Here is a 27,946-nt window from a genome sequence, read left to right on the forward strand (position 1 = left end):
TTTTTTTTCTCTCGCTCCACCAGTACTTATTTACCTTCGCCTCACGTAGGCCTATCGCATTAGTCATTTACTTACATTCGCCTCACATAGGCATGTAACAATTTCCCTTTGCTATCGTTGAATAAATAATATTTTTCGCTTTACTAACTACGCCTTTACGTCTATACAAATTACCTCTTACCATGAGTTCAAGTAAATACCACCCTACAAACACTTAGAGAGATTTAGAGAATCCGTATAGCCTGGCCAGCTGGATTGTCTAGGTCCCTTTAGCTGTTTCACGAGGTGCTACTTTTAAAACGTGGCCACGGACAAAAATATTATAGACCCAAGTGGTCCAAACAAAGGGCACGACCCCTAACAAAAAACTTGGGAGATTGATCCCCTCCTCAAGTACATCGCGTATAATGTTAATGTAAACACATAGAAGCAACGCATTAATTCTTGACAATGTCAAAATAAATAAATCGAAATATAAAACTTCAAAGTCAAACGAGGAAGAAATTCAAATAAAATAGTAGTGGACATACCCAACTACATCAAAGATAAAAACAAACGACGAAATCCATAAAAAAAAAAAAATAATAGCAATAGAAATAAAGGGGGTAAGTTAACTATCCTAACAGATAAGTCTAAACTCCCCTACCACGAGCGGAAGATGCACCCACAGTGGAATCATCCACAACTATATCATCCACGAGCTCTGTGCCCATCCCATTGGCATTTATCTCATCTTCCTCTTCATCGGATATGCCAGCTTCCATCCCACGAATAACTTTCTCGCTAATACCACCCGCATCGCGCAGATATTTGCGACAAGCGCGCACTAATGGCTTATAAACCACAGCCAATGCGTGCTCCTCAATCATAGCAGTACACTCGTCACTACCTCGGAAGCTAACCTTGGTTTCCTCCACGATGGACTCCCTATAGGCCACACCACCTGATGTCGTCAGGAACCTCTTCCCCGTCGCCTTCTCAACTTCATATTTCTCTTTGAGCTGGTCGTAGCATACGTTCAACTTATGAACATCATCCTTATACGCCTTCGCTTCACTTCGAATAACCTCGAGCTCCTCTGTCTTCTCAACAAGCTCCTCTGTCCGCCGAGCAAGCTCTTCCGAGCGTAGAGCAAGATCGGACCGTGCCACCTCCAACTGGCTTAGAAGTTCATCCTCACGCGCTTGACTTCGAGCCCTTTCATCTTCCTCCCTAGCCTCCACACTCCTACCATGCTCCATGAGATATCTCCAAGTCGCTACCAACTAAAAAATAAATAAATAGAACAATAAATTTACACAAAGAAGAGGAGAAGTAACATTTCATCTAGTCTCAAATAAACAAGGACTCACCAGACATATGTCCCCACCAGCTAACTCCAACATGTGACAAGGGCCCTTACCAGACATCCGGGCACGATCATACTCCCGAACGAATCCCTCGGTACTCAACATAGGTAGATCACGATCCGACACATCCCAATACGACTCCTTACCATCGCGATTCACGCCATAGGTAAACAATTGTTTCCCTCCTCCACCATGGAAAGCATAGGTCTCCTCTGGGACAACCCGTGGACGCTTAGGCACAGCCACATACTCGGTATCCACCATCTTTCCCTTGCCACGATCCCTCGTCGGTGGACGCCCCTCCACTTCACCAGCACTGCTACGATCATCGGCGACTACTCGAGAACTTTTCACATGAACATCCTCACGAGTCAAACCATTTGAAGAACCTCCCAACACACAGGGAACCTTCTTCGATTTCTTCTTCGACGACCCATTCGCCTTAGCTTGAAGTGCTGCAAAGGTGATACCCCCATCTACAAGAGATAACAAACACATAAGAAACATGGGAAATACACTACAAAAAAAAAAAAAAAAAAAGAGAGAGGAACACAAGTCAAAGCAACAAAAGGATATACGACGCTACCCTTCACCGTCGGTATCAAACTCCTCGGATCAAATTCCACATCACACAATCCAGATTCCTCAATCCTCTTCGCCATATTTGCAGTCATCGCGAAACTCTCACACGTAGGATTCCAAACTACGGGAACGTCAAAAGTGGGAGCCCTCACGTAAAAAAAATAGGTCTTCCATTTCCCCAAAGATAGCTTCACACTCTTCACGAATTGGTAATGAACGCGAGGATGAAAGCAAAAGAAAGGCATCTTATTGGGCCGATGTAACGTAAATAACGCCTTAAATAAACTCACAGACACAGGCAGACCTACTCGAACCACCCTAAAATGAAACGCCTGGAACATCAGAACAGCAGTGGGCGTTAGCTGACTATACCCAATCTTGAATTCCTCGCAGACCTTCAACAAGGTCGGATGCGGCGTAATCTGAGATGTACACGTCAAGTAACCCAAAAACACCGTATGAAATCCATCGGGTGGCGAATACAAACGGTCCCCCTTCTAAGGCAACAACAACTCAACATTACTTGGCGCTCCAGATAAACGACGAATAGAGTGCAAATGCTCCTCCGTCAACGCACTATCAAAATTAACTAAGTCCAAATTAATTGGTTTCCTTTTCTTTTGCCTTCTCTTATCAACCTCAACATCACCAGACGGAATATCATCTTCCTCCCCTTCCTCATCCACCAGATCAACTTCATTACTCGACACCACACGCTCACTCGACGAATACGATCGACTAGAATCATCGCTATCACTTCCAAAATCAACAACTTGGCGTCGAGAAAAACGCCTACTAGCCACAACTCCATCTACTTGCTCACTAACATTATCATTCGCTTCTACATCGTCACTCCAAGATTCGATGACTTCTCGCCTTACGGAACCGCTAACACTCACATCATCTTCAACGAAAATTCCCTCCTCATTTTGCCCGACCCGCTCGCGCGAACGGAGCCGAAAACCAGATCCGGACGCGCCCGCACGCGCGCGCGCCGTCTCCAGACGCGCGCCCCCACGCGCGCTAGAACCCACTTCAAACGCGCACTCACGCGCTCCCCGCCCAGCCGCCGACGCGCGCGCGCACGCGCCCCTATTGGGCAGCGCGCGCGCGTCCGCCCCTTCCCCCGCCCCACGCGCGTCGGTCGCGCACTCACCAACCGCCCGCTCGCGTCCCCCCACGCCCGACGCTCGCGCGCGTCCTTCTCCCCCCAGCCCCGACGCGCGTGCGCGTGCCTCGGCCACCGTGCCCGACGCGCGCGCGCGTCCATCCCCCATTGGACCACGTGGAATGGCAGCCCCCCCTTTAACCTCCTCCTTCCCGAGGCAAGCCAACGGCTCCTGACACCGGCTCGGCTCCCCACTTTCCAAGAGAGGATTTCTCTCACCAGCAGTTAGCCGACTTTCCACGCGGCTCAAGCCGCCTTCCTCCTCCGAGCCATCTACCACCCCCATCTGCACAGAATTTCGTGCAACGCCCACTGCGGATCCGGTTTCCACACCCGATACTACAGGCTTCTCATGCCCCATACCCACCGTACCAAACGTTTTCTCGCCTCCTTCAACCGGATCTCGAAGTTTAATTCGCAACGGTTTCGAATTACCCGGGTTCGACATGAATTTTTTTTTTTTCTCCGGAGAAGCAATCAAGAAAACAAAAAATTTCTACTCTACCGCAAAAAATATTTTTGAAGAGAAGAATAGCACAGAAGAAGACTGAGAATTAAAAATACATACCCATATATATTACGTAGGCGTTGAAGTTTAACGCTTTCCACCGCACAAGGAGTCTATTTATCTAGCCCTGGTATATTATTTAAAACCCTTAAATATATACCTTGCTGCCAAATAAATACAATAATCCCTTATTTAAATTAAGGAATTAATTCACCACCAACGGAAACAATTCAATACACGACGCAATTAACTCTCGACACGATCCGGATCCCTCTACACAAGTCCCCGTCTCGAATCGAGAGTTGGGGGGCTTAATGATATACCTAATTGGGCCGACCCAATGGGCCCCAATTTATTTAATAATTAGGCCCAATACACGAAAGTACTCGGGCCCATTACGCGAAAGCCCAAGCACCTTCAAAGTAAGGCTTGGGCCCAACAAAATAAGCCCAACTCAATCAACGACATATAAATAGAAGTTTTATTCATTTGTAAAGGTACGTTCTCATTATTGACAAGAAACCTCGAATATTATTCTCTCAGCTATCTCTACGATCCGTACATCTGACTTGAGCGTCGGAGGGGTTTCCGCCGGATCAACCCCCGGCTTAGTTCACGTGTGCTCTTTTCGCAGGGACCTCAGGATCATCAAGTTATCAAGCTACTGATCCGCTTTGCTCTCCCAGCTCGTTTTCTATACTACCCTAGGTGAGCTATATTTTAGCATCATCAATATATATATATATATATATATATATATATATATATATATATATATATATATATATATATATATATATATATATATATATATATATATGTAACTATGTATATATTTTGTTTTTGTTGTTTTTGTAAAATATATTTTTTGATTTTTTTAATATGTTGATGAAAATTATTTTTATTTTTGCACTTTGTAATTTAGAAATGATTGATGAATAAAAAAAATGATTTGACATTTGACATCCTAAAAAATACTTCAAAAAATATTAAATTACCTTCATTAGCTTTAAAATTCATTCGGAATGCATTATGCATGATTGATTTGTTTCGACGCTGCAAAGTGCTATAAAAAAATTTAAAGGGTGCAAAGTGCCACAATGCTATATTTCAGAGGTGCAAAGCGGAATTAAGCCATTAAAGAATTGTGTGAAATTGAAAGTTCAATTAATTATAGAAAAAAAATATTATATGCATTAAAAACAATTCCGAGAAGGGGCCGACAATGATATTATACATGAAAAACAAAATTAAACTTTTATATTAAATAATATGGGTTCGCTAAATGTTGGAGGTCGTACCAATCCTTATTAGGAGAGTTGGTACTTAGCATTTACCAATAGGGTAAATGTCTAGAGTTCGAGTCCCCCTCCTCTACTTCCCCTTGTAATGGACTTGAATTTGCTCAAAAAAGAAATGTTGGAGGTCGTGGCCTCCTTTGGCCCTATGCTGATTCCACCACTGCATTTTTCTCCGAAGGATAACGAGAATTAAATTGAACAAGCTATTAAAATTTTTCATTTTAGGTAGATTAAGATATATAAATAATTAATAATTTAATTTAATTTCATTATTAGATCCATGCTCCATGCTGGCAGTACTAATATTTAGATCAACGGGTTCAACTCACATCAAATCTCATGAAGCTACAGTTATATGACACAATTCTTATTTTATTATTATATTTTTTTTAAAACAAAATTCAAACTCTGTTGCAAGAAATAAATTGATGGGGAGTAGAATTGTAACCAAACTTACTTATAGTAAAGTCACATATGAACTCTTTTAGCAAGAACTGGTAAATAACATTACAACAATTCTAGTTAAAAACTAAATCTAATTTGAATTTCTTAAAGTAAAGATATTTCATAAAACTAAATAAAAAATTAGCACCAACAAAAATGAAAGCTTCAAAGAAAATGTTAATTACATGGAGAGAAAGAGTAAAACAACAATAATTCATTCAATACTATTATTAACCATCTAATTCCTACAGTGCATACATATATTATACATATTACATACATACTTTCTTTCACTTTTTTACAACACAAAAACACAAACAGTGACACACACACCCACACCCACACACCCCTATAATAGTACCTCTTCATCCTGCAAAATAACCGCTAATAAAGAATACTTAACACGAATCGAAATCTTGCCATTCTCAACGACAAGCCTAGCACCCGAAACCACCCAGTACCCCGGGGAATCCTGTGGGCCCCGCTTCATCTCAGTCGTGTCAACAAATCTCAAAAGCTTAAGTGCTTGTGCAGACATGGGCGGTCCGTCAGGGTACAGAGCTGAGTTTACATTAACCTCAGAAGGGTTTGGAGCAGCTTTTTGTCCGGTAGTCGAAAAACGGCTGCTAATTAAAGTCGATATAATCCCTGATTTTTGAACCATCGAAGGTGACCCGTCCCACTCTGGCCTCTTCACGACCGTCGCACCGATTACTTTCGAAAATTGGAGTCGAATAAAAAGCACATTTTTCATGCCGGTTTCTTTGACTTGGAACTGAGCGCCGGTGACTATGGAGAAATCGTCTTCGGATTCGACGGGGGCTGTGCATATGTGGGAGAAGCTCTTCCATTGTACCTTTTCGTAATATCTTCGATCGTGAGAGTTGTAGTTGTTGTTTTGAATTGATTCGTTTTGAAGCTGAAAGGTTTTTGGTAAGGAGGAGAGGTGCTGCAAATGGATTGCTAGGCAGTTGCTTCGTTTTCCTTCCAAGTAGAGACGAAGACCGGTTACTGGTCTGTTTCCGACATCCACCTATTAATTCGAACAAGTTCATAAATATTTCTGTAACGGCATACGATAACCAAGGCAATGTTTGGATACGAGAGAGAGATGTTTTACCTCATCGGTATTTACGTAAAGCTTGGGACCCATCAAGCTGAACTTCAAAGACGCAGCTCCTTGCTGTTTTCTATCGGGACCAAGTGGAACATCACCGAATACAGGTGCCCATTGCTTCGGAAGTTGAAATTCCAAAAACTGATGAAGCTCTTCTATAGGTGGCTTATCTGCATTTGACGAGAAACGTAGTTTGTTTATCATCTACCAGATAGCATTTTGCTTTCCATAATAATAATAGTAATAATATCACTTATGATAATTAAGTACAACGAACGAATGAACGAACGTGTTGCTTACAGCGCAAGTATAGATTGATTGCGTGAACCAACAATCCATTGCCATCGATTCCACTCAAGAGCGACGAAATTGGAATAAAAGACATCGAGATTGCTTCGGGATCTAACTGTACAGTTTGACACCACTTACTATGAGGCATGTTCCTAACACTGCTTCCGCCTCTCCTCTTCCAGAAGAAGGTTATTTCCTGGGATTTTCGATATCAGTATATTCAATAATCTTATAAGTTTAGTTATAACAAGATCAGCTCATCGTGTAATAAATTTAATTTTTGCAGAGGTATTAATTACCTCTTGATTAGAGTGAAAGCTTTGTGAACTGGAATCCAACAAGCCGAATCCTCTTTCATTAGCCGCACTCTGAAAATCGGTCGAATACGAGTATTTAATCAGTGTGTTGCAAATTATATCATTTTTTCAAGAATTCACGATGATCAGATACGAAATGCCCAAATTAACTCGGACCCGTCTGTATTATTGACATTTGTAACTAAAGCATATTGAGATTATAAGCAAAATATCAAATAATGGATTCTCGTTTAAACGGGACACAACAAGAACTATGGCATGTTATTGGGTGAAAACTTGTAGAGATGCTTGACTAGATAATCTTCGGTTTCATCTGTGGTAATTAAATATTTATAAATTTCCTAACTTTTTTACAAATTCAGGATTGATGGTACACACCACATGATAAGTATTTTCAAAATTTGAGAATTTTTTATCTAATGCATCAAATGTTTGGCTATGGAAATTTAATTTTGACTACAAAATAAAAAATATGATTATTAAAAAGTCAAAATTTAAAATGATCGAAACAAACCGTTTCACTGCCACTTGCATCAGTAAACCTCTTGTCCGCCACATCCTTCAATCTTCTCTGTACATCAATGGTCTGAAGAGGCGACGAGTGCTGCTGTTTTACATATACAACGTCCTTCCCTCCCATTTTCACACCGACAATTATATGTGTGCCGTATTTCTCAATAAACCTGAAAATAAATAAAAAAAAAATTTACGAAAATTAGTCATTCTACATAGAAATATCGAAAGTTAGGTCATGCATATTGATTAACAGAGGCTAACTGCAATAGAGCATAAATAAAATCGAGTAGCATCACACTTTTACATCAATTTACTCCAGTCCTTTATGAATACATTATAATTTTTTCAGTTTTTGAGTCGAGATCTCTTTTGATCTTTCTAATGCTTGAAATTCAATGGAAGGAGTGATACTGTAATAACTCAATTGCAGAGGATTTGCTTCACAAGCTTATACGAAAAATATCCCATGTTCGTATATATATATATATATATATATATATATATATATATATATATATATATATATATATATATATGTATCACAAACCAACTAAACAATTACAATCCAGTTCCAATGACGAAAAAACGGAGCAAGTTGATTCTATTTTTCAAATTAAGATATTGCCGTAAATATACATATTTTTTTCTTCGTTTTCTGACCTTGCTAATGCAGCAGGATCCCATGCAGAAGGCACTGCTTGTTTGACATGATCTCGAAGAACTACTTGCGACTTGTCTAACGCAATGCTGTAAAGCGTGATCGAAACCCCGTCGAACGCAAGTGACTTTGTGAATGCAGCGTCTTTCTGCCAAGATCCCGTAAATTCGAACGCTGCGTTGAAATGCCCCGTCGGGATTTTACCCGAAAGTGCTAATTCCTGGTTGAAATGTTCCGACATCTACAAATCGAAAAAACAAAAAATAAACACAATTTGATTTTGGATAGTATATCAGAATAAAAATTCATCTACTTGTAATCCTATAATTAAACAACCTATAAATTTCAACAATCATGGTTTAATCAAAGTTCCCCCCAAATAAATTCAGACAAATCAATTAATTTTAGAGGGAATGAATGAATGAACCTGCTGGAAGGGTATGACGTCAGAGCTGAAGCGCATGCGTTCGCCTTTGTCGCAGTTGATGGACTTGGGTACGTTCTGGACCAAAATACCCCCGGGAACGGCGATATCGCGAACTTGAGCATCGTCAACGGCGATCAGCCTAGACCCAAATTCGGTATTCCGCTGCTTTTTGGAGTACTTCAACCGTAGGTCCAGGGTCAAATCGTAGCCCAACCCAATCGACTGCACCGCCTCCTCCGCCGCCTTCCTCAGCCTCAACGCTATCTCCTTCTTACTACCACCACCACCACCACCGCTATTCGCCATAGTTTGAATCAATTACTGAAATTGCTCAAATTGAAGCAACAACAAAAAAAAAAGTATGGAAAAATAAAAGGGAGCAGCAGAGATTAATTGGGATGAATTGGATGTTGGAAAAAAGGGGGGATCGGAGAATAGTCAAAAAAGAGTTGTTGGATTGTTAAATGATTAATTGCTGGTGAGAATTCAGTGTGTGCGGGGGTGGGGGGTTTGATTTGAAAAGATTATGTGCGGGGGGGTTAGGTAGTGATAGTGTTTGGATTTCGTGATTGTTTACAAGGAATGATTCAGACATACATTGGCAGAAGATTGTTTGTTTGACGGGATTATTAAAAAAAAAAAAAAAAAGGAGAGAGAGAGAGAGAGAGAGAGTGGCGGGAAGTCAAAGAGGTGGTGCTGCGGTTTGCTTCCACGAAACACCTACTACAATCAGATTGACTAAGCCGCCGGGGAAGAACAAAATCAATTTTTTTTTTACTATTGAAATATTTCTTTGTTTTTTATTATTTATTACAATTTACACAGTTGTACATATTATGGCGGGTGTTCGTAGAATAAAATTATATTTCAACAAGTTCGTATAGGGGTGTAAAGGGCTTGTTTGATTGCGCTTAATGAGCCTCTTAATGACACCTTAAACTGATTCGGTAAGCAATTAGGCATTCAGGGCATTTGGTAATGATCTCTGAATGTTTCCAAAAGGATCCGACCTATTAAGCCGGAAATTGGATGCTGAACGAATAAGTGCAATATATGAATAGAATTGTACCCACCACTATTGCTATCTCATGGTACCTCATGATAATATTATATTCGTATACATTGTTTTTTATAAAGTGTCTCCACCTTTTAATATATTTATTAATTATATTATATACATCTTGGATAGAGAAATCAAAATGTCTCCTTCGTTTTCCTTTCTGTATTTATTTTACTTTCTTTCTCTCTTTTTTTTTTTTTTTTTTTTTTTGCTTATCAAATTTTCTCCTGGTTATAGAAATCAATTTTTAGTGTATCGTACAAAATTTTCCATTTATCCTAACAAAATTCATAGGTAAATTATATCATTTGTTCTTTTATTTATCTTAACAATATTTATTATTATGTATTTTTTAAAGTACTTACAAAGGGTTTCAAACCTAAATATTTTAATATTTTTTCGTGAAACTTCATTTGCGAGATGTAGAATCATTCACGTGAACTATTGTTGCACGTTGCTAATTAAGTTAATCATGCTAAAAAAATACATATATGGTGTTAATTAATATTTTAATTAAGAAATATTTTGTCAAGATTATAACAGTAAATTAATATTATTAAGACATTACTAATCTTAAACAATCAAATGAGCTTAATGGTTCAGCATTCAGTATTCAGAGACCGCTCTTATCCATTCAGTTATGTATTCAGCATTCAGCATTCAGTGCTTAATCGTATCAAACATAGATCAGAATGAAATTTTTCAGTTTCACTAATTTTGATTCGAAAATGTCTGAATTTGGAACACTATTTTTAGTTCTGATTTTCGGTTTTTTTGAATTTATTTGGAGGAATTGGAATGGTATGTAAAATTACCGAAAATGCTGATTTCCGATCCAATTTTAATTTTGAATATTCTTATGGCTTTTTTCGAAATATATAATATAATATAATTTTATGATATATTTTGTAATTCCATAATATAACTTATGTATACTTTTTATGTAAAATATAAATACCAAAAGATTGGGTAAATTAAAACCTTAAAAAAAGATTAATTGATAGATATCATAAATTGTACGTTGCATATTTCCGTATAAAAAAATATATGATTCAAATTGTTGTTCTTACATGTGTTTTTATGTATTGCGTTTTGTTAAACTCTCTTTTGGATTTTATTGCATTTTCCTACAAAATTTAAAAAACTGATAGAAAAATCTTGTGAAAATTTTCGGTATATACGAATTTGGAACAAGAGATTATAAACTAACGAAATTTCTGAAATTCCACTGATTCCGAGGAATTCCGAAATCGAAATAATTTTTTACATTCCAATTTTTTTGGAACAGGTGAATTGAACCCATTTCTTACTTAAAAAAAAATTTATTTGTCAAAAAAGCCATATTCCATCCGTTCCATCCCATTTCAACCCCTAATATATATATCATAGTGTTTGTGATTTATAAGAGTAATTATATATATATATATATATATATATATATATATATATATATATATATATATATATATATATATATTAATCTTTATATTTTATTGTTATTTATTTCTATAATACTTTATGTTATTATACATTATTTAAATAAAAAATAATATAAAAAAATAAAATAAAAAATAAAAAATAATAAATAAGGCTAGCGTGCCGACTCGTGAGCTAACGAACAACATAAAACTGGCTAGAGCTCGGCTCGTCAGAAAGCTCGAGTTCGATCTTGAAAAACTCGAGTCCGAGCTTTTTTTGTGATGGCTCATCGAGCTCACGAGTCGACTCGGCTCGTTTACCACCCCTACATCAAAGCAGGGGAGTTAGATGCTACATCAGGTTATTTGCGCCGGGTGAATATGTACCGTAGATTTGATTAAATAACTATCCACTAAACACACATACACATGGGTGTTTCTATGATTATGTGTAGATCTGCGGTTTAAATCCACCCAGCGTAAATAACCGGGTGTAGCATCTAATTAATTATCAAAGTGATAGTTATTTTGGGCTTAATTTCACTTTACCCCCTCAAAATGTATTATTTTGCCACTTTGTACCCTCGAAAATAATTTATGGCATTTTGCACCCTTGAAACATGTTTAATTGTTCAAATTGCACCATAATTTATTTTTAGGTCAGAATTTTCGTTGTTGACCTAATTTCTGATAGTCAACAGAGTCATTTTTGCTCGAAAATACACTAACAATTTGCACCTTGAAGAAAAAAATCAATTGAATAAACAAAAATGATCATGTTGAAGATAATAAAATAATTAAGGGTGTTGCTATTTGCATCGGGACTATACAACCGAATCTTTTTCATTTAATTTTTTTATTTGAAATTCTCTCTCCTACTCTCAAACTCTCTCAAGACATTCGAATTTCGGAAAATATTTCGACTTTGAATCCGTAGCAAACGAGGCTCGATTCCGATAAAAACACTTGTTTAGGATTAGATCTAGGTAAATTTTGAAAAGAAAATTAATTTTGAACTTCTCGTTCTATAGGGCACGAAAACTTGAAGATCTGCAGCACGGTTGCTTGACGAACTTCAAGTTTTCGTGCCGAGAACAGGAAGTTCAATTATTTTTTTTGAAAATTGTTAGGGTTTCGTCCTCTACAGAATGTTAGAAATATCTGCTACAAATGAATGTTTGCTGAGGCGAGTTGACTCTGTCCTTAAGACGAAATTTCCCCGCAACGGTGAACGAAAATCGTCTCCGAAGATACAACGACAAATACTTGGAATAGGAGCACTCCAAATCCCAAGTACAACGAACTGTACTTTGTGTAGAACTTTTCGAGAGAATCTGTAAAGGGTAGGCTAAATATGCAGTAGGATGTTTAGATTGAAGTGAGGAATTATGGGAAAGACGGGGTCTATTTATAATGTTTGAGAAGTAGTGTTCTTTGGAGCAAAAATGTACATAAGGAGTCTTTTGCGCCGAATGGTTGCACCATTTCGAGTTGAGCCGATTGGTTTGCATTGGTTCGGCCGCACCAATTCAAACCAATCGAGATGGGCTTCGGGCAAGGAGAGTCCACAGGGTTGACGACCCAATCGAGATGGGCTTCGGGAGAGGAGAGTCCAATGGGTTGACGGCCCATGTCCTAATGTTTTTGGCCCAAAAAAATAATGTAGTGGTTTGGGCCCAGGCCCAAATGCGATCCGTACAAATGAGCCGGCCGGACGGACGGCGGCGCTCACGTGTGGACACGATTCGAAATAGGTCTTTCTCCCAAACAAAGTTGAATGCCCAAAGAGCGTGTGACCCTTTGTCCCAACATTTATATATATATATATATATATATATATATATATATATATATATATATATATATATATATATATATATATATATATATATATATATAACTCAGTACTTCTCTAGTTTTCCAATGTGAGATAACTCAAAATGTCACTTTCCTTATATTTTGGACTAATAATTTTCATTCACCATAAAAATGGGTTTATACTAATCTATTCTAAAATTGATTTATATAATCAATTAGACCATACAATAACATTGATAAAAAAATGTTCATGACTCAATTTTGTAACCAATTTTCCCAACAGAACGAAGATTTCAAATTTTTTTGAAGCTCCCGTTCTGCAGAGCACGATTCCTTGAAGATCTTCAAGTTTTCGGGCTCTGCAAGAACGGGAGCTTAAAAAAAAATCGGTTTTTTTTTTGTAAATATTGAATTTTTTAATAATTTGAGGAACATCATAACACATATTGGGATTATTGTACTCATTTGCATATTCATCGTCAAATTCTTTGTCAGAATCACCATCATCACCCTACCAAGTTATACAAATTAATAATTAGTATATTAATAATACTAAGGAATAAAGTAAAAAAAAAAAAAAAAAAAACTTAACCCTAGATTCTCGTCCTCGGGACGGTTACTCAAATCTTTTTCTTTTTTCTTTTTTTTCTTTTTATACTCCACATGTTGCACAACACAATCACTCTCTTCAAAAAAAAAATCTTCGTTTTTACCTTGTAAAAGTAACCTGAATCGACCATCGAAAAAGTAGTTGTTCGGTTTCGAATTTGTCGAACGACCTTTAGATTCTAAGTTTTTGACTTTTTTTAGTTGAGAGAGTTTCGATTTTTTTAGAAAGTTAGAAAATTGACAAATGAGACTACCGCTGCAAATAAGTCAATTTCAATAAAAATCCCGTTGTGATTAGCATTTCAGAATAATTAAACAATAGAAAATTATGTCCAAAAGATAAACTAGGGTGCACTTTGAATAATTAAATATGTTTTAATTATGCAAAGTGCCATAAGTTATTTTTGAGAGTGGAAAGTGCTAAAATTAAATATTTCGAAGGTGCAAAGTTGAATTAAGGAGTTATTTTGATACTTCATTTTTTGGAGGTCCAAAAATACACCTCGTAAAGTGAGGTATAAAAGATTTAACCATCCAATCAACTTGTCATGAATTGATATATATATATTTCGATTTTGGCTATGGTGTACGGACACGGATTCGTGGACACAGGGATACGCGGATATGGACACGGTGATACGGTATTTTCAAAAACTACGATACGGACACGTGGGGGATACGCGTAAATATAAAAAATATAGGGGGTATATTTATAAATAATAAAAATATAGGGGTACATTTATAAATTTAAAAAAAATATGTATAAGTCGTCGTCGCATAAAAGAACCACTCGCCCTTGTTGCTCGTGTTCTTGATCGCCGTCGCATGCTAGACTTTTGGAGTTTTGGGTGGACTCACAAAGAAAACAGAGGAAAAGTGTACTAGAGAGAAAAGAAAATGCGCATTTTTTTATTAGGGCTCTCTACAACGTAAGAGAAGTGTCCCAACTTTTTTAAAATTGTGGACACTGCTCGATATGGGTGTCCTACTTTTAGCAAAATTACGACACGGCCCGACACGGGTGTCCGAGAAGTGTCCGGGAGTGTCCGAGTGTCCAAATATTGAATACGGGGACTCTTCACCTTCTAGAAGTGTCCGTGCAGCATAGGATTTTGGAACATCTTTGGAATTCTTGAAATTCGATCCGAAAATAATTTCAAAAATTTCGAATAATTTTCGAATTTTCCAAATATTATTAATATTTATTAATTATTTTAGCTTATAAATTTACATAAATTTTACTATTTAAATTATCATCAAATATATACATATAATTTTTTTTTGTGAGAGGTATTCATAAATATTAAACATAAGTAAATGGCTAAACCTAATAAACGGTCGCAGAAGTAGCAAAACCCTTGTTTGCGCCGTCTGCAAAATTTGAACTGATTAAATTTTGCATTTTCGAAAACAAATAATTCCGATAAACATCAAAAACTTTCCGAACTATTTCCGGTCGGTCGGCCGGCCGGTTCGATTTACGCCTTCACGATAAACCCCGGCCCAACTCATTTCCCACTTCCCTTATTTGCAGAGAAAACCTAGCTGGTTCTTTTTTCCTTCCAACAACGAACTGAGAAGACGAAGAACATCTGCTACCAGAGGAATTCCTTTCTTCTTTACGGTAATTGATTCTGAACGCAATTGTTCATCCTTATGAATATGTTGCATCAAATTAAATTAAAATTCAAGCTCTCTAAAACCCTGATTTTTTGTAGCTGAAAGTAACTCAGTATGTATGTATGTGTATGTATTCTTTGAAATTAGAAATATGAATATGGTGGCTGTGGATTTATCTTAACAACCCTTGTGATTGTTCGACATGGGATACGTGGATTTTGGGCGAAAGAAAGAATTTTTATTATATGACAGAGAAATTAACATTTTTTTATGTTTTCAATTAGTGTAATGGAGCAATAGTAAGTCTGGTAAGTTATGTATTAATTCTTTCATGTTAAAGTAGGGAAATAATCTGAGAAAAAAACTAGTTTGTAGTGAAAGTTTAGAAAATAAATCAATTTTATCGTTTGTTCTTCTCCGCCATGGAAGAAGAATGATTCTGTTCTGATGAGATTCTCTATTGCTTCTCGATTTTTTCTGTTGGTGTTAGTGGCGGAGCCAGTATAGGCTAAGGGGGGCCATGCCCCCCCCCCCCCCCCCCCCACACACACACAAAATAAATCAATTTTCATGGAAGAAGAATGATTCTGTTCTGATGAGATTCTCTATTTCTTCTCGATTTTGTATTGGTGTGGTTTATCAGGCAAAAACATTATATATATGGGAATCTAGAAATAATTGATATTCTCTTTGCCCCCTATCCCTCCCTCACTTTTAAATATCTGTGTGTAAACAATTTTGATATTATCATGCTAAGATCAAGTTTGCTACAACTAGAGGTACCATGGTAAATTATTATTGTTTTAAGGTAATGATAGGATGGTCAGAATATGTAACTTTTATGTGTATATATATACATGCATTTATTAGTTCTTATAATGACTCTGCTATATATAAAAATAAGAGAACAGTTCTATAAAATGAAATTTGTTTTTGGAGGATGTTTGAAGGAGTAAAAAATATAAATCCGCCTTAACAATGTTTGCGAAAACATTTTCATTCTTCAGTAAATATATCAAATTTTGCCTAAGATTCCTTTTCTATTGAATAGGTATTGTAATCGAGAATGATATCATCCGTTTCTTGGATCCCGAAAGGGGTCCTAAAATCAGTACCTACTGCAGCTGATCCTCCTTCGAAAGAAGAACTCGAGGAGATCATGAAGAGTGGCGTTTTGGGATTACGGTAAACATTAGTTTTCCTTTTTTTGTTTTTTTTTTCCCTGCTTCTTTATGTAAATTGAATTATTTGTTTTATGTCCCATAACTGCAGTGGAAGCCTCATAATTTAGTAGGGCGAGTGTTGTTTAATGTGGAACAATAATCATCTAGCTGTTTTTATGGAAAATTTTGGCTTGTCTCATTTTTATTTGAAATGTTTTTTTGTATTAATTTATTTTTTATCGTTGCAGTGAAGAGAGTGAAGATGAGGAAAACGAAGAAAATATGAATGTTGATGATGCATTGAAGCAAGATGATGAACTTGCTCGTGCATTAAGTGCTGCTGATGCTCTCGGAAAAGCTTCGAGCAGTTCAAAGGGTGTAACTGACAGCTTAACGAATGCACTGAAGGAACTAGATATGGATAAATACGATGAAGAGGAGGATGGTAATTTTTTGAGATTACGCTATCTTGATATTGTTAAGTAGAAACTCACCTCGTCTGTGAAAAATACACATTTTCCAGCTTTCATTATTTTCAATTTTTATTTTGAGACCAGGTGTCGAGCTTTTTGGCTCGGGGTTAGCTAACTTATACTATCCAAGTAATGACGTGGACCCTTATTTGAAGGATAAGGATGTAAGTTGCTTACATCATCACTTGGCTTAAATATAAATGTTGCAGACAGAATTAATATATTATATATATATATATATATATATATATATATATATATATATATATATATATATATATATATATATATATATATATATATTCAAATATTGGTTACATTTGCCACTAACTGATGCACAATTCTACTATTTTAGGAAGACGATTCTGAAGAGGAAGAAGATATCACCATAAAACCGGAAGATGCTGTCATAGTCTGTGCTCGAAATGAGGATGATGTCAGCCACCTTGAGGCACGTAATTGTTTGTGAAGGATGTTGTGAAAAATTGCAGCTTTAAGTTCTTTTCAATATTAGGCGGTGATTGATTTGAAGTCTCTCTCTCTCTAAAAACAGGTTTGGATATTGGAAGACCCTACAGACGGTGATTCGAACATGTACGTACATCATGATATTGTCATTCCAGCATTTCCCCTTTGCACGGCTTGGCTTGATTGTCCCCTTAACGGAGGAGATAAAGGTAATGAAACTGCATATATATATATGCACACACATATATATGTATGTATATGCTAGCCTCTAATACATGTGGTCCCCTTTGCTTTTTTTAATTATGTCTACTGACCTCGTCAAGTGATATTTGCTTGTCAATAGGAAACTTCATTGCTGTTGGCTCAATGGAACCGACTATTGAAATTTGGGACCTTGACATTGTATGTAGATTGAGTCATTTCATTAGTGGATATTGATTTATGGGTTAATGAACTATTTAATCTTATCTGTAATTTTTTTTATGGTTTTAGATGGATGAAGTTCAGCCAACTGCTACATTGGGTGGCATTATCGAAAAGAAGAAAAAGGGGAAGAAGGTTAGCTTCTTAAGTTATGCCTTTCAACATTGGTTAGAAATACTAGGATTTAATAGCGTACTTGCACGTATGGTGTTCGATTTCTCTGTTTACACGTTATTCTTATCGCTCGTTTTCTTTGTTTTTGTTTAGAAAACTATCAAGTACAAGGATGGCAGTCACACAGGTCCAGTTCTTGGACTTGCTTGGAATAAAGAGTACAGGTATCTGAATCGCTTCCAAATGTTTTATTTATTCTTCACCGATGGCTACGTTTTCTAATGTAGCTCTCTGTCAATTTATTCAATCATATGTTCAGGAACCTACTTGCTAGTGCAAGTGCTGACAAGTTGGTCAAGATTTGGGATGTGGCAACCGAAACATGTAATCTAACCTTGGAGAACCATACAGACAAGGCAAGACTGGATGTTTTTTTTAAATCACTCTTCATTGCGATTATTTACATGGGATCATAATCTTTCGCACCGTTTACCATTATCGCGACTTGGTCTGAAAATAAAAAAATCAACCATGCAAACTTGCAACATAAGCATACAAGCAAGCATACAACAAGATAATGTTTCATTATACTAGACTAAAAAAAGATAACAAAATACTCCATCATATGTCTTTACTAGTCTTCTATAGTAAGTAAAGGTAGTCTTTGTTTTATGTTTATGCCTACGTGACTTGGTTTCATGTTTCTTTTAGATACATGTGTTTTAAGTATTATATATATATATATATATATATATATATATATATATATATATATATACTGATGATGTATTAGAAAAAATATTCAGAATGTAGGTTTATGTCCCGGCATAGTTATTTCTCGAAGGTTAGCATTTGAATGATATGATAACACAATTGTTTGTACCTTTAGGTCCAAGCAGTGGCGTGGAATCATTTTGCTCCTCAAGTTCTTCTGAGTGGATCGTTCGACCATTCTGTAGTTATGGTATGTATCGAGAATCTCGCTAACAACTTGTGCCCGACACAACTTATTGATTAAGCGCTTAATTAGTATATATGAATAACTAAGCTTGTTTGTATTGTGCTTTGCAGAAAGATGGCAGGATACCGTCGCATAGTGGATTTAAATGGACAGTTGCAGCTGAAGTAGAAAAATTGGAGTGGGACCCACACACAGAACATTCGTTTGTGGTCCGTGCTCATTTTTATTTATTTCATTTATTGGGGAAAATTTTGACCATCTGCCAATAAATTTTCACCGATTTATCTTTTTTTTTCAGGTTAGTCTTGAAAACGGCACGGTTACTGGTTTCGATATCCGTACCGCTAGCTCAGAATTATCGTCTCAGTCGAAGCCAAGTTTCACTCTCCATGCACACGACAAAGCCGTTTGCACAATTGTGTATAATAGTTTAGTCCCAAATGTATGTAACCCTACTTCTTCATCACCCCTTCTATTATTCAACATTTTATATATTTATTATGTACTCACGTCGTGATGATAAATTCTTGCAGCTTCTTGCTACCGGTTCCGAGGATAAAATGGTTCGCCTATCCCTCTGTTTATTTAAATTCAATTTTAACCCTATTTATTTTTCCCTGCAAGTTTAATGATATTTTCTTCATGCAGGTGAAACTCTGGGATTTATCAGACCAGCAGCCTTCATGCATTGCGTCCAAAAATCCTAAAGCTGTATGTTTTGCTCGTTTTTTTTTTCTTCTATAAAATATGTGATAATCTCTGACTTGAATTGTTGTTAAGGGATCTCGTTATAAACATTTATATTGCGTTTGAACTGACACGGGCTTAAAATCGTTTTTCAGGGAGCTGTGTTTTCCATCTCCTTCTCACAAGATAGCCCCTTTACTTTAGCAATTGGAGGTGCCAAGGGAAAATTGCAGGTGTGTGTGATCATCAGAATTGTTTTTTTTTTTTATCAATTTGTTTTTTTTTTATAATTATTTTTTTATCGCCTCATGCTTGCTTTAATCGTTTGCAGTTGTGGGATACGCTATCGGATCCCGATATTGCGAAAAGATACGGAAAGTATGCGAACCGGCCTAAACCTCCTGCGTCTGTTTGACCAAAACTCAGTCAATAGGCAATATATGTATAATGCTGGTCTTGGATTCGAGTGCACCATTTTTGCAGTTTTGACGTTCGAAGTTTCTTTTAGTTCATGACTAGTACGATTACAAAGTTCACTTATATAAGTACATTATAGTTTATAAGTTTTGGTTTTTTATTAGCATTACTCCCTGCTCGTATTTATTTTCGCTTGTTTATGAGCATTACTTACTATCGTTTCATGTGGGTTATCCATGTGTTAAAATTGGATGGATCGAATCGAAGTCCTTTGAGAAAAATTCTGATTTTGGAAGTGAAAAAGTAGTTCCAATTCTATTAAAAAGAATTTGGAATCGGAATTTTGGAAATTGGAATGAAAAAATTAGTTCCAATTCTATAAAATGCATAATATTGGTATTTTAAGTGTAATATTTTGGAAAAAAATGAATTTCCAGAACTTAAAATCGGATCGAAAATTGAAATCTCATATATATTCTAATTTCGAACCAAATAATTTTGAAATTCGGATTGAAGAATATCATTCCAAAATTGAAAATTTCGGATCGGAATGGTAACTCGGATTATATTAGAAAGATGTATAATTTGCAATTTTATATACTTTGTGCATTTAAATATGGCCCATACTCATTTATAACTTCATTCATTCAAATTCGAAAAATTCGAAAAGGCATCGAGACACGTGATTTGGATTTTGGATAGGGAAACACTAATACTAAAAAACAAATATGAAGAAAATAAAAGAAAAGTAAAGACACCACCAAATATTTTATTTTATCTTTAGTAAGTTAAGTTGTGGTATTATTGGTTGGTTCACATTTTTTTTTTCTTCAATTTCAAATCTGTGAATATAAAATTAATAAATCATCGGGAAAGAGATAAATCTTTTCAATTTTGTAAAATAAGTACTTTTCAAACTTGTTTCCACAATAAAGTTTTCTTACATAACAATAATTTATGTTACTTCACACGGTATTAATTTTTTTTGGATAAATAGCACTTAACCCCATATAATTTGATCTTTGTGCACATGACTCCCTGTAATTTGAACTTTGTGCATATGACAACCCTTGTATTTTAAACATAAGCACACAATCCTCTATAGTCAGTGGCGAGGCCAGAAAGTTTGGTGAGGGGGGGCTTAAACACACGGGGGGTTCGGGGGCAGCGCCCCCGAAAAAAAATTTGCTATAAAAGAAATTTGAGATGAAAATTTGATACGCATTTTTTTCCTTCACTTTCAAATGATAATCCAAAACAAATCGTGAAAGCTAAATTGCTATAAAAAATTAAGAAACATGAATATCAAGTCGATTATCAAATTGACACAATCGACTTCTAATTGATACCCAATCTGAAAATTAAGATGAGAGAGAAGTTGTCAAATGCTAAACGATTGTCGGTGGGTGGCAATTTAACTGCTATTAGTGAGACTGTGGGAGAGAACAAAGTTTTTTTTTTCTTTTTCAAGAAACGTAAGGCATGGGGGCTTTGAGTAAGTGGACTAGAAATAAGTGGGCTTAAATAATATAATTGAATAGATTAAAAAAAAGATATAATTGAATAGGCTAAAAATATAAATAAAATATACATGGGGGGCTTTGAGTAAATATACTAAAAATAAGTGGGCTTAAATAATATACTTGAATAGACTAAAAACTTAAATAGAATATATATCAAAAAAAAAAAAAAAATATATATATATATATATATATATATATATATATATATATATATATATATATATATATATATATATATATATATATATAATGGGAAAATTTTTGGAAGTGAGGGGGGGCTTGAGTCCACCCTAGCCCTTGGGTGGACTCGCCCCTGTCTATAGTATTCTACTTGGTAAATAATCATGCTCATTAGGAAGAAGAATTTTTGGAAAGTACAGGGTGATTATGTGCTTATATTAAAGTACAAGGGAGTCATGTGATATATTGAAAGTTTAAAGGACTCATATGCACAAAGTTCAAACCATAGGGGTTTAAGTGCTATTTATCCTAATTCTTTTAGACACTTGATACTTGGATGATATTTTTTCATCTATCAAAGTGATACCACATGTATATTGTTATAGATCATTTGTTGTTGTAATAATGATTCATAAATTTAAACTTTCAAAAAGTATTACTATTAAGAGTTTTAGATTTTGTTGAATCATTGTTGACTTTTTGTAGTTGAATTTGAGATAATAGTATTTATTGAGTTAGGTGTCAATAAATAATCTACATCTAGTAACTAAAAGATAGAATATCATTATTTTATTATTATAGAAAATCAAAAGGGTCATCGAATTGGACAAATTCTAATTTTAAAGTGAAAAATTAATTCCAATTCCGTCTAAAAAAAATTCAGAAAAATTGAAAATCAAAAATTTGAAATTCGAAAAAAAGAATTTGGTCCAAAATCGTGTTTTTATTGGATCCTGTAAAAATAGAAAAAAGTATTTTTATATTCAACTATAATATAAAAAAACATAATAAAAATGATATTTAAGTGTAACTTTTTGCAAACAATTTGATTTAAAAAAAATTATTTCCGGAACTATAATTGGATGTAAAAACTCAAAAACCAGAATCTCATAAGTATTCCAATTTCAATCGAAAGCAAGTTGAGAAAAATCTGCAATTGAAATGAAAAATATTGTTCCAAAATTAAAATTGTATTCGAAAAAATGGAGTAAATAATAATAAAAAAAAGGGAAAAAAGAAGAGAAAATGCAAAAGATTGATTGCCCATAAATCCGCAGAGGCTGTCTTTTTTCCAGCACAAGCTTTGCGCTGCCGCTGCCGCCGCGTCGCCGGCTTGTCCCCATAAATCCTTACCTCAAACGCAAGCAAATTCGAATTTTTTCCAATAATAAATAAATAAATAAATAAATAATAATAATAATAAAGAAATAAATAAAGAAAGAAAAAGCTAGACTACATATAGAGTAATAGTAAATCCAAAAATCGTCGACATAAACTAACCCACGCGGCCACTATTCTTACCTCGTAAACCTTGTAATAACACAATTTCAAGATTCTTCATTCTCTCTCTCTCTCTCTCTCTCTCTCTCTCTCTCTCTCTCTCTCTCTCTATATATATATATATATATATACTACTCTCTCTCTCTCTCTTGTTCACTTTTTTCTTTTTGAATGAGTGAGTGATCTTAGGCGGGAAATCATCGGAAAAAAAAAATGATTGACTCATCTCCGTCTTCCTCGGCAGAATCCAGCTTCCGGGAACTCGATCAAGCTTTCTTGCAGGTCCGGCCTATATTTAATTTACACACACACACACACTAATTTTATTCTTACAGTTTGTATTTTGTTTATTTATTAATTAATATTTTGTATTGGCTTTACATATATATATATATATATAAATATGGGCACAGACTCAAACAAGAATATGGCTGGGAGAAGTTCTCAACACAAGATTCGATCAGGATAATTTAAACATCTCTGAGTTGCTTCAAGATGGAGAGATACTGTAAGTTCTTGTCCTTTTTTTTTTATTTAAAAATTCATAAATCATAATTATTTAATTCCTTCTTACATAGCTGAAATCTAGATTTATTTGAGTAGCTTAAATGTAGAAAATTGAATTAAATTGTAGAATAATATTATGCACATTTGGCTATTGTTCATAAGTGAATCATTTAGTATTTATCCTCTCTCTCTCTCTCTCTCTCTCTCTCTCTCTCTCTCTCTCTCTCTCTATATATATATATATATATATATATATATATATATATATATTGACTCGACCGACATTTTTCGGATTTTAGGTTTGAAGTTTCTAAAACAGTGTGGAATCTGTTGTTGACAAAATGTATGGAGTTAAGACATTTAAAGCATAAATACGGGCCGTTTGGTTCGAAAACGAGCAGTGGTAGGTACAAGCCTTACTCCAACGTCGATTCCTTTCTAAAGGTAATGCATCATTTTTTTTAAATCGAAACAAACTCGTTGAAATTTTAGACTGCATCAACGATTTCTATTGCTAATTTAATCGCTTCTGTTTTCGTAAATAGACGTGCAAAATTCTTGGATTGAGTGGCATTGACCTATTTTCTCCATCGGATGTTGTCGAGAAACGAGACGTTCGAAAAGTTTGCATTTGCATAAGAGCCCTTTCGAAGAAAGCTAGGTCTAAGCATCTTTGTGTAAGATATTTCTTTATTTGTTCTGTACCAAGTTTATTTATTATTGCCTGCGATAAATTAATATTTCGTTATTTATTTTAGGTCCCTGATTTCGATGTGGTTATATGCTCGTCAGTAGCCATGCCGACAGATATGGTAGGCGTAATACGAAAAAGCTTAGAATCACCACAATGCAGTACCCTTTCAAGTTCGTCGAGTTTTATTTCTCGTAATACTCCACTGAAAAAGCCGGAACAGGTATGCCGTTAATTTTTTATTTTATTTTTTTAAATTTATCTGCCGATTTCAAGTCACTGATTTGTATTTTCTTGTTTTTTTTTTTGCGATATAGAAAAAATATTATGCGCCGTACGATAGGAACGGTGATTATAGTAGCTCCGAAGAGTCGGACGAAGCAGAAAGCCGATATATGGGTGAATATTCTTTTTCATCCGTTAATTCAGACATAGAAAGCTCACCCGAAGCGCATAATGTACTAGAATTGGATGCTCAGAAAAAGGAAGAGGGGCGTAAAAGTAAAAACACTACTGCAGACGAAGATTCTCCGTGCATCAGTATAGGCGAAAACAATTATATTTCGGATTATTTGGCATTTTCGGATTTAATGGTCCTCCATGCAACTGATGATGGCAGCAGCAATAATCGAGTTATTCCTGATGGAGGAAACAATGTTTTTGATTTCTTTTTGAATGTCGATTCGCAAGGACTCGTTCAGCGTGGGTCCTGCAAGAAATTATCGGACGATGAAGAAATGGAGGTGTCTTCCACCACTAGCATGACTTCTGTATTGGGGCGGTTGCTCAATTTGGAATTTGACGAGCATTTCGATGAGGATGATTCATCGAGCGCGAATGTTTGCTCTTTTTCATCAAAGGAAAGCAAAGTCGAAAAGCACTACAAAAAAGATCCGTTCGTATTATCCGAGTACAAAAAAACGGACACATTGCAAGATGCTTCTACCGAGTATCTTCTTCTATCTGAGGACAAATCTGAATTATCCGGTTTAGGGTTTCTAGAAGGTGGATCGTGTCGCACTGAAATTAGCAATCCTGAAAATGGTGACTTTTGTCAGGAAAATAGGGATATGGTTATTTCAGATGTAAGATCCGAATATTTTGAATTTTCATGCAAACGTAATCCGGTTGAAGAGAGTGGAGAATCGAACGAACAGGTCGAGAACATGAATATTCAAGATTATAGAATCCAAGATTCGCATCTCGGTTTTTCGAACGACACTAACTTCTGCGGTTCTATATCGGAAAATGGCATTCAGGTGATTATATACTACATTATCGAAAAAGCACACTCTATCTTTATCTGCTCGGAATCTTGATTATATCCCGTTCTTCGTATTCAGGATAAAACAGAAGATGATCCGCTTATTCTTACACAAAGTATTACAGACCGAACGAAGGACAAAAACCCTCCACAGCCTAATACGAATCGAAATCGAAGGCCACTACTGAAAACAGTATTCAAAGGCACAGCAATTGCTGGTGCTTTACTTCTCTTTCTCCACATCAGGTGTGAATCTTTTATTTTCCTAATATTTCTCACTTTATATATTATTCTTTCTAGTAAGTTGATGCACAATTTCTACGGTCACAGAAAAAGCAATGGGAACAAAAACGAACACGAAACCAAGCACCAGTTTCAAAACCACAGCAAACCGAAGCCATCTTCAATCGAGCAACAACAGAAAACAAGAGTACGAAACGGGATATATCCATCACAAAACCTCAAGCTATGAAAAATAACAAGCTTCAAAACATTAATCACGAGCAAACCTTCACTTTCCCAGCCAACATAAACCCTTTATACGCAACCGATCTCACGAGGCGGGCCCCACCCCAAGCAGCCTCCAGCTTCCGAACAGTATCTTCCGGTAATAAATCCACACCTCGTTCCTTAGCAGTCACAACAGCCGACCAAGACCTCACCATTTTCAAATACCCCTCGAAAGAAAGCTCCTTCGGTATATCAAGAGCCACCGGATTCCCCTCCGATCCCAGCCCTACATTTTCGAAAGGGAACGGTAGTGATTTATATCCATCGAAAATAAGATCGATCTTCGAGTTCCAGTACGGGAGTGTGGTGTCGTGAAATTTTTTAGCTGCGGCGTCGAATGCTGGGGTGACAGCTATGTCGTTGTAGCCCCACACGGCGAGAATGCCGCCCGGTTTTCGGAGGAGGCGATTGGCCAGGGAGTAGAATCTCGGTAGGTCGAACCAGTGGACCGCTTGAGCTACGGTGATTAAATCGAGCGAGGAGTCGTTGTTGCCGGGGGCTATTAGGTTCGCCAGGTCGTCGTCGGATAATGATGGCGGCGTGTGGAGGTAGCGTATTCGAGGGTGCGGCGTTGCGTGTTTCAGCTGCGGTTCGCTTGTGTCGGTTGCGATTACTTGCTTGTAATGCTCTGCCACCTGTGTATTGAAAAGGATCAATTTTTGTTCTGTTTTTCGATTTTTTTTTGGGAGTTTTCGTATCTTTTGTTCAGGAATTAATAGGGGAATTAATCAAATTAGTGATGAAATTCACAATCAATCAATCCAATTAAGAACAAATAAATTCAATTTCCCCACGAAAAAGAAAATTGATGATCTGATTATAGAATTGGCAATTAAAAACGATAAAAAGGTAAGGAATAGAGAGAGAGAGAGAGAGAGAGAGAGAGAGAGAGAGAGAGAGAGAGAGAGAGAGAGAGAGAGAGAGAGAGAGAGAGAGAGAGAGAGAGAGAGAGAGAGAGAGAGAGAGAGAGAGAGAGAGAGAGAGAGAGAGAGAGAGAGAGAGAGAGAGAGAGAGAGAGAGAGAGAGAGAGAGAGAGAGAGAGAGAGAGGGAGAAACTGACACCGAGAGCAGCTTGACCGTTGCCGGTGCCGACGTCCCAAGCGAGAGAGTGGTGGGGGGTGAGATCAGCCAGCATTTTGTACCATTCTGCCGGATAAGTTGGCCGCGAGTCCGAGTATATCGCCGCCTGCTTGTCGAACAGCTCCGCCATTTCTAGATTTCTCTCGTTTTCCGCCGGAGCAGGTGATCTTACTTTATATGAACACTATTATTTTTTTATATTTTATATACATATATTTTGGGAGGTGATAAATATCGTTTCAGTTTTCATAATGTCGTTTTGACTTCAAACGTGATTTTGACCATTTTCGAGTTTGAATTTGGCAAAATTCAGAACATGGAATTTGTAATTCTTTGAGCTGAAATGATTTGTGCAGGCACAAATTAAACATTCAGGCACATTTTTTACCATTTCTCAAAAAACAAAAGGTAAAAAACTCAAAAACTCTCTCTACCCTTTCGATTTTCTTTCGCAAAGCCCGTGCAAATCGTCAACAGATCGGAGGTAATTTTTACGTTTTTACGATCCTCTTGTTATGTAGATTACGAATCCGAAAAAAAAAACGAAAAAAATCGGACTTTGGCCTGCTCGTGTGAATTTACGCGAGCACTTGGCAAGTGCTCGCGTGAATTTACGCGAGCAGGCCTTGTTAATTTTTTTTTTTTTTAATTGCTCGTGTGATTTCACACGAACATAGACGTTCTGCTCGTGTGATTTCACACGAGCATATCTTCTCTGTTCGTGTGAAATCACACGAGTGGGTTAAAAAAAAAAAAAAAAAATTGTTAATGTGCTCACGTGAATTTACGCGAGCACTTGCCAAGTGCTCGCGTAAATTCACACGAGCACTTGCCAAGTGCTCGCGTAAATTCACACGAGCACATGAATAAAAAAAAGTCCGATTTTGTGCATATGAATAGTACAAAAGGTAAATAGTTATGGTAAAAAGGTAAAAAATCATGGTAAAAAAGTGCCTGAATGTTTAATTTGGCCTGCGTATATCATTACCCTTCTTTGAGTT

General features: G+C 36.3%; 4 protein-coding genes across 5 annotated transcripts; 2 read left to right on the forward strand and 2 right to left on the reverse strand.

Annotated features, from left to right (window-relative positions):
• Positions 1 to 5,511: 5,511 nt before the first annotated feature.
• On the reverse strand, positions 5,512 to 9,447 carry LOC105976913 (MACPF domain-containing protein At4g24290). The gene is made up of 8 exons (XM_088821807.1): positions 9,211 to 9,447; positions 8,679 to 9,153; positions 8,254 to 8,492; positions 7,592 to 7,760; positions 7,060 to 7,128; positions 6,770 to 6,956; positions 6,473 to 6,639; positions 5,512 to 6,385 (listed from the first exon to the last, which is right to left on the reverse strand). The coding sequence occupies exons 2-8, from the start codon at positions 8,982 to 8,984 to the stop codon at positions 5,702 to 5,704; spliced, it is 1,821 nt and encodes a 606-aa protein (XP_088677933.1). The 5' UTR covers positions 8,985 to 9,153; positions 9,211 to 9,447; the 3' UTR covers positions 5,512 to 5,701.
• Positions 9,448 to 14,717: 5,270 nt separating this feature from the next.
• LOC105976900 (uncharacterized) lies at positions 14,718 to 20,078 on the forward strand. The gene is made up of 17 exons (XM_013002171.2): positions 14,718 to 15,207; positions 16,255 to 16,388; positions 16,615 to 16,811; positions 16,924 to 17,003; positions 17,195 to 17,290; positions 17,393 to 17,516; positions 17,651 to 17,709; positions 17,800 to 17,865; positions 17,998 to 18,068; positions 18,164 to 18,260; positions 18,734 to 18,808; positions 18,916 to 19,014; positions 19,104 to 19,247; positions 19,339 to 19,368; positions 19,454 to 19,516; positions 19,648 to 19,725; positions 19,824 to 20,078. The coding sequence occupies exons 2-17, from the start codon at positions 16,270 to 16,272 to the stop codon at positions 19,905 to 19,907; spliced, it is 1,482 nt and encodes a 493-aa protein (XP_012857625.2). The 5' UTR covers positions 14,718 to 15,207; positions 16,255 to 16,269; the 3' UTR covers positions 19,908 to 20,078.
• Positions 20,079 to 22,877: 2,799 nt separating this feature from the next.
• LOC105976905 (uncharacterized) lies at positions 22,878 to 26,553 on the forward strand. Of its 2 annotated transcripts, XM_088821808.1 has the most exons (8): positions 22,878 to 23,175; positions 23,307 to 23,401; positions 23,700 to 23,844; positions 23,946 to 24,077; positions 24,159 to 24,314; positions 24,409 to 25,350; positions 25,435 to 25,601; positions 25,686 to 26,553. In XM_088821808.1, the coding sequence occupies exons 1-8, from the start codon at positions 23,107 to 23,109 to the stop codon at positions 25,825 to 25,827; spliced, it is 1,848 nt and encodes a 615-aa protein (XP_088677934.1). In that variant the 5' UTR covers positions 22,878 to 23,106; the 3' UTR covers positions 25,828 to 26,553. The 2 variants fall into 2 exon arrangements, with proteins under 2 accessions (XP_088677934.1, XP_012857631.1); XM_013002177.2 differs by having other exon boundaries at positions 22,913 to 23,175; positions 25,435 to 26,553.
• LOC105976906 (S-adenosyl-L-methionine-dependent methyltransferases superfamily protein) lies at positions 25,709 to 27,144 on the reverse strand. Its single transcript, XM_013002179.2, has 2 exons — positions 26,926 to 27,144; positions 25,709 to 26,500 (listed from the first exon to the last, which is right to left on the reverse strand). Exons 1-2 carry the CDS (start codon positions 27,073 to 27,075, stop codon positions 25,853 to 25,855), a joined length of 798 nt encoding a protein of 265 aa, XP_012857633.1. The 5' UTR covers positions 27,076 to 27,144; the 3' UTR covers positions 25,709 to 25,852.
• Positions 27,145 to 27,946: the final 802 nt, after the last annotated feature.

Source organism: Erythranthe guttata, chromosome 8 (genome assembly GCF_056151865.1).
Source record: "Erythranthe guttata isolate IM_541 chromosome 8, IM_541, whole genome shotgun sequence".
Taxonomy (NCBI): domain Eukaryota; kingdom Viridiplantae; phylum Streptophyta; class Magnoliopsida; order Lamiales; family Phrymaceae; genus Erythranthe; species Erythranthe guttata.

Bases quoted from the DNA above. Each gene is read 5' to 3' on its own strand.
- LOC105976913 (XM_088821807.1), bottom strand. From the start codon at position 8,984: ATGGCGAATAGCGGTGGTGGTGGTGGTGGTAGTAAGAAGGAGATAGCG. The intron at 7,761-8,253 runs GTCAGAAAACGA...ATTTATTTTCAG, and splicing joins GATCCTGCTGCATTAGCAAG to GTTTATTGAGAAATACGGCA. The intron at 6,386-6,472 runs GTAAAACATCTC...TCGAATTAATAG, and splicing joins TTTACGTAAATACCGATGAG to GTGGATGTCGGAAACAGACC.
- LOC105976900 (XM_013002171.2), top strand. From the start codon at position 16,270: ATGATATCATCCGTTTCTTGGATCCCGAAAGGGGTCCTAAAATCAGTA. The intron at 16,812-16,923 runs GTAATTTTTTGA...TTTTGAGACCAG, and splicing joins ATACGATGAAGAGGAGGATG to GTGTCGAGCTTTTTGGCTCG. The intron at 18,261-18,733 runs GCAAGACTGGAT...TTGTACCTTTAG, and splicing joins TGGAGAACCATACAGACAAG to GTCCAAGCAGTGGCGTGGAA.
- LOC105976905 (XM_013002177.2), top strand. From the start codon at position 23,107: ATGATTGACTCATCTCCGTCTTCCTCGGCAGAATCCAGCTTCCGGGAA. The intron at 23,176-23,306 runs GTCCGGCCTATA...ATATGGGCACAG, and splicing joins TCGATCAAGCTTTCTTGCAG to ACTCAAACAAGAATATGGCT. The intron at 23,845-23,945 runs GTAATGCATCAT...TTTCGTAAATAG, and splicing joins ACGTCGATTCCTTTCTAAAG to ACGTGCAAAATTCTTGGATT.
- LOC105976906 (XM_013002179.2), bottom strand. From the start codon at position 27,075: ATGGCGGAGCTGTTCGACAAGCAGGCGGCGATATACTCGGACTCGCGG. The intron at 26,501-26,925 runs GTCAGTTTCTCC...TTCAATACACAG, and splicing joins ACGGTCAAGCTGCTCTCGGT to GTGGCAGAGCATTACAAGCA.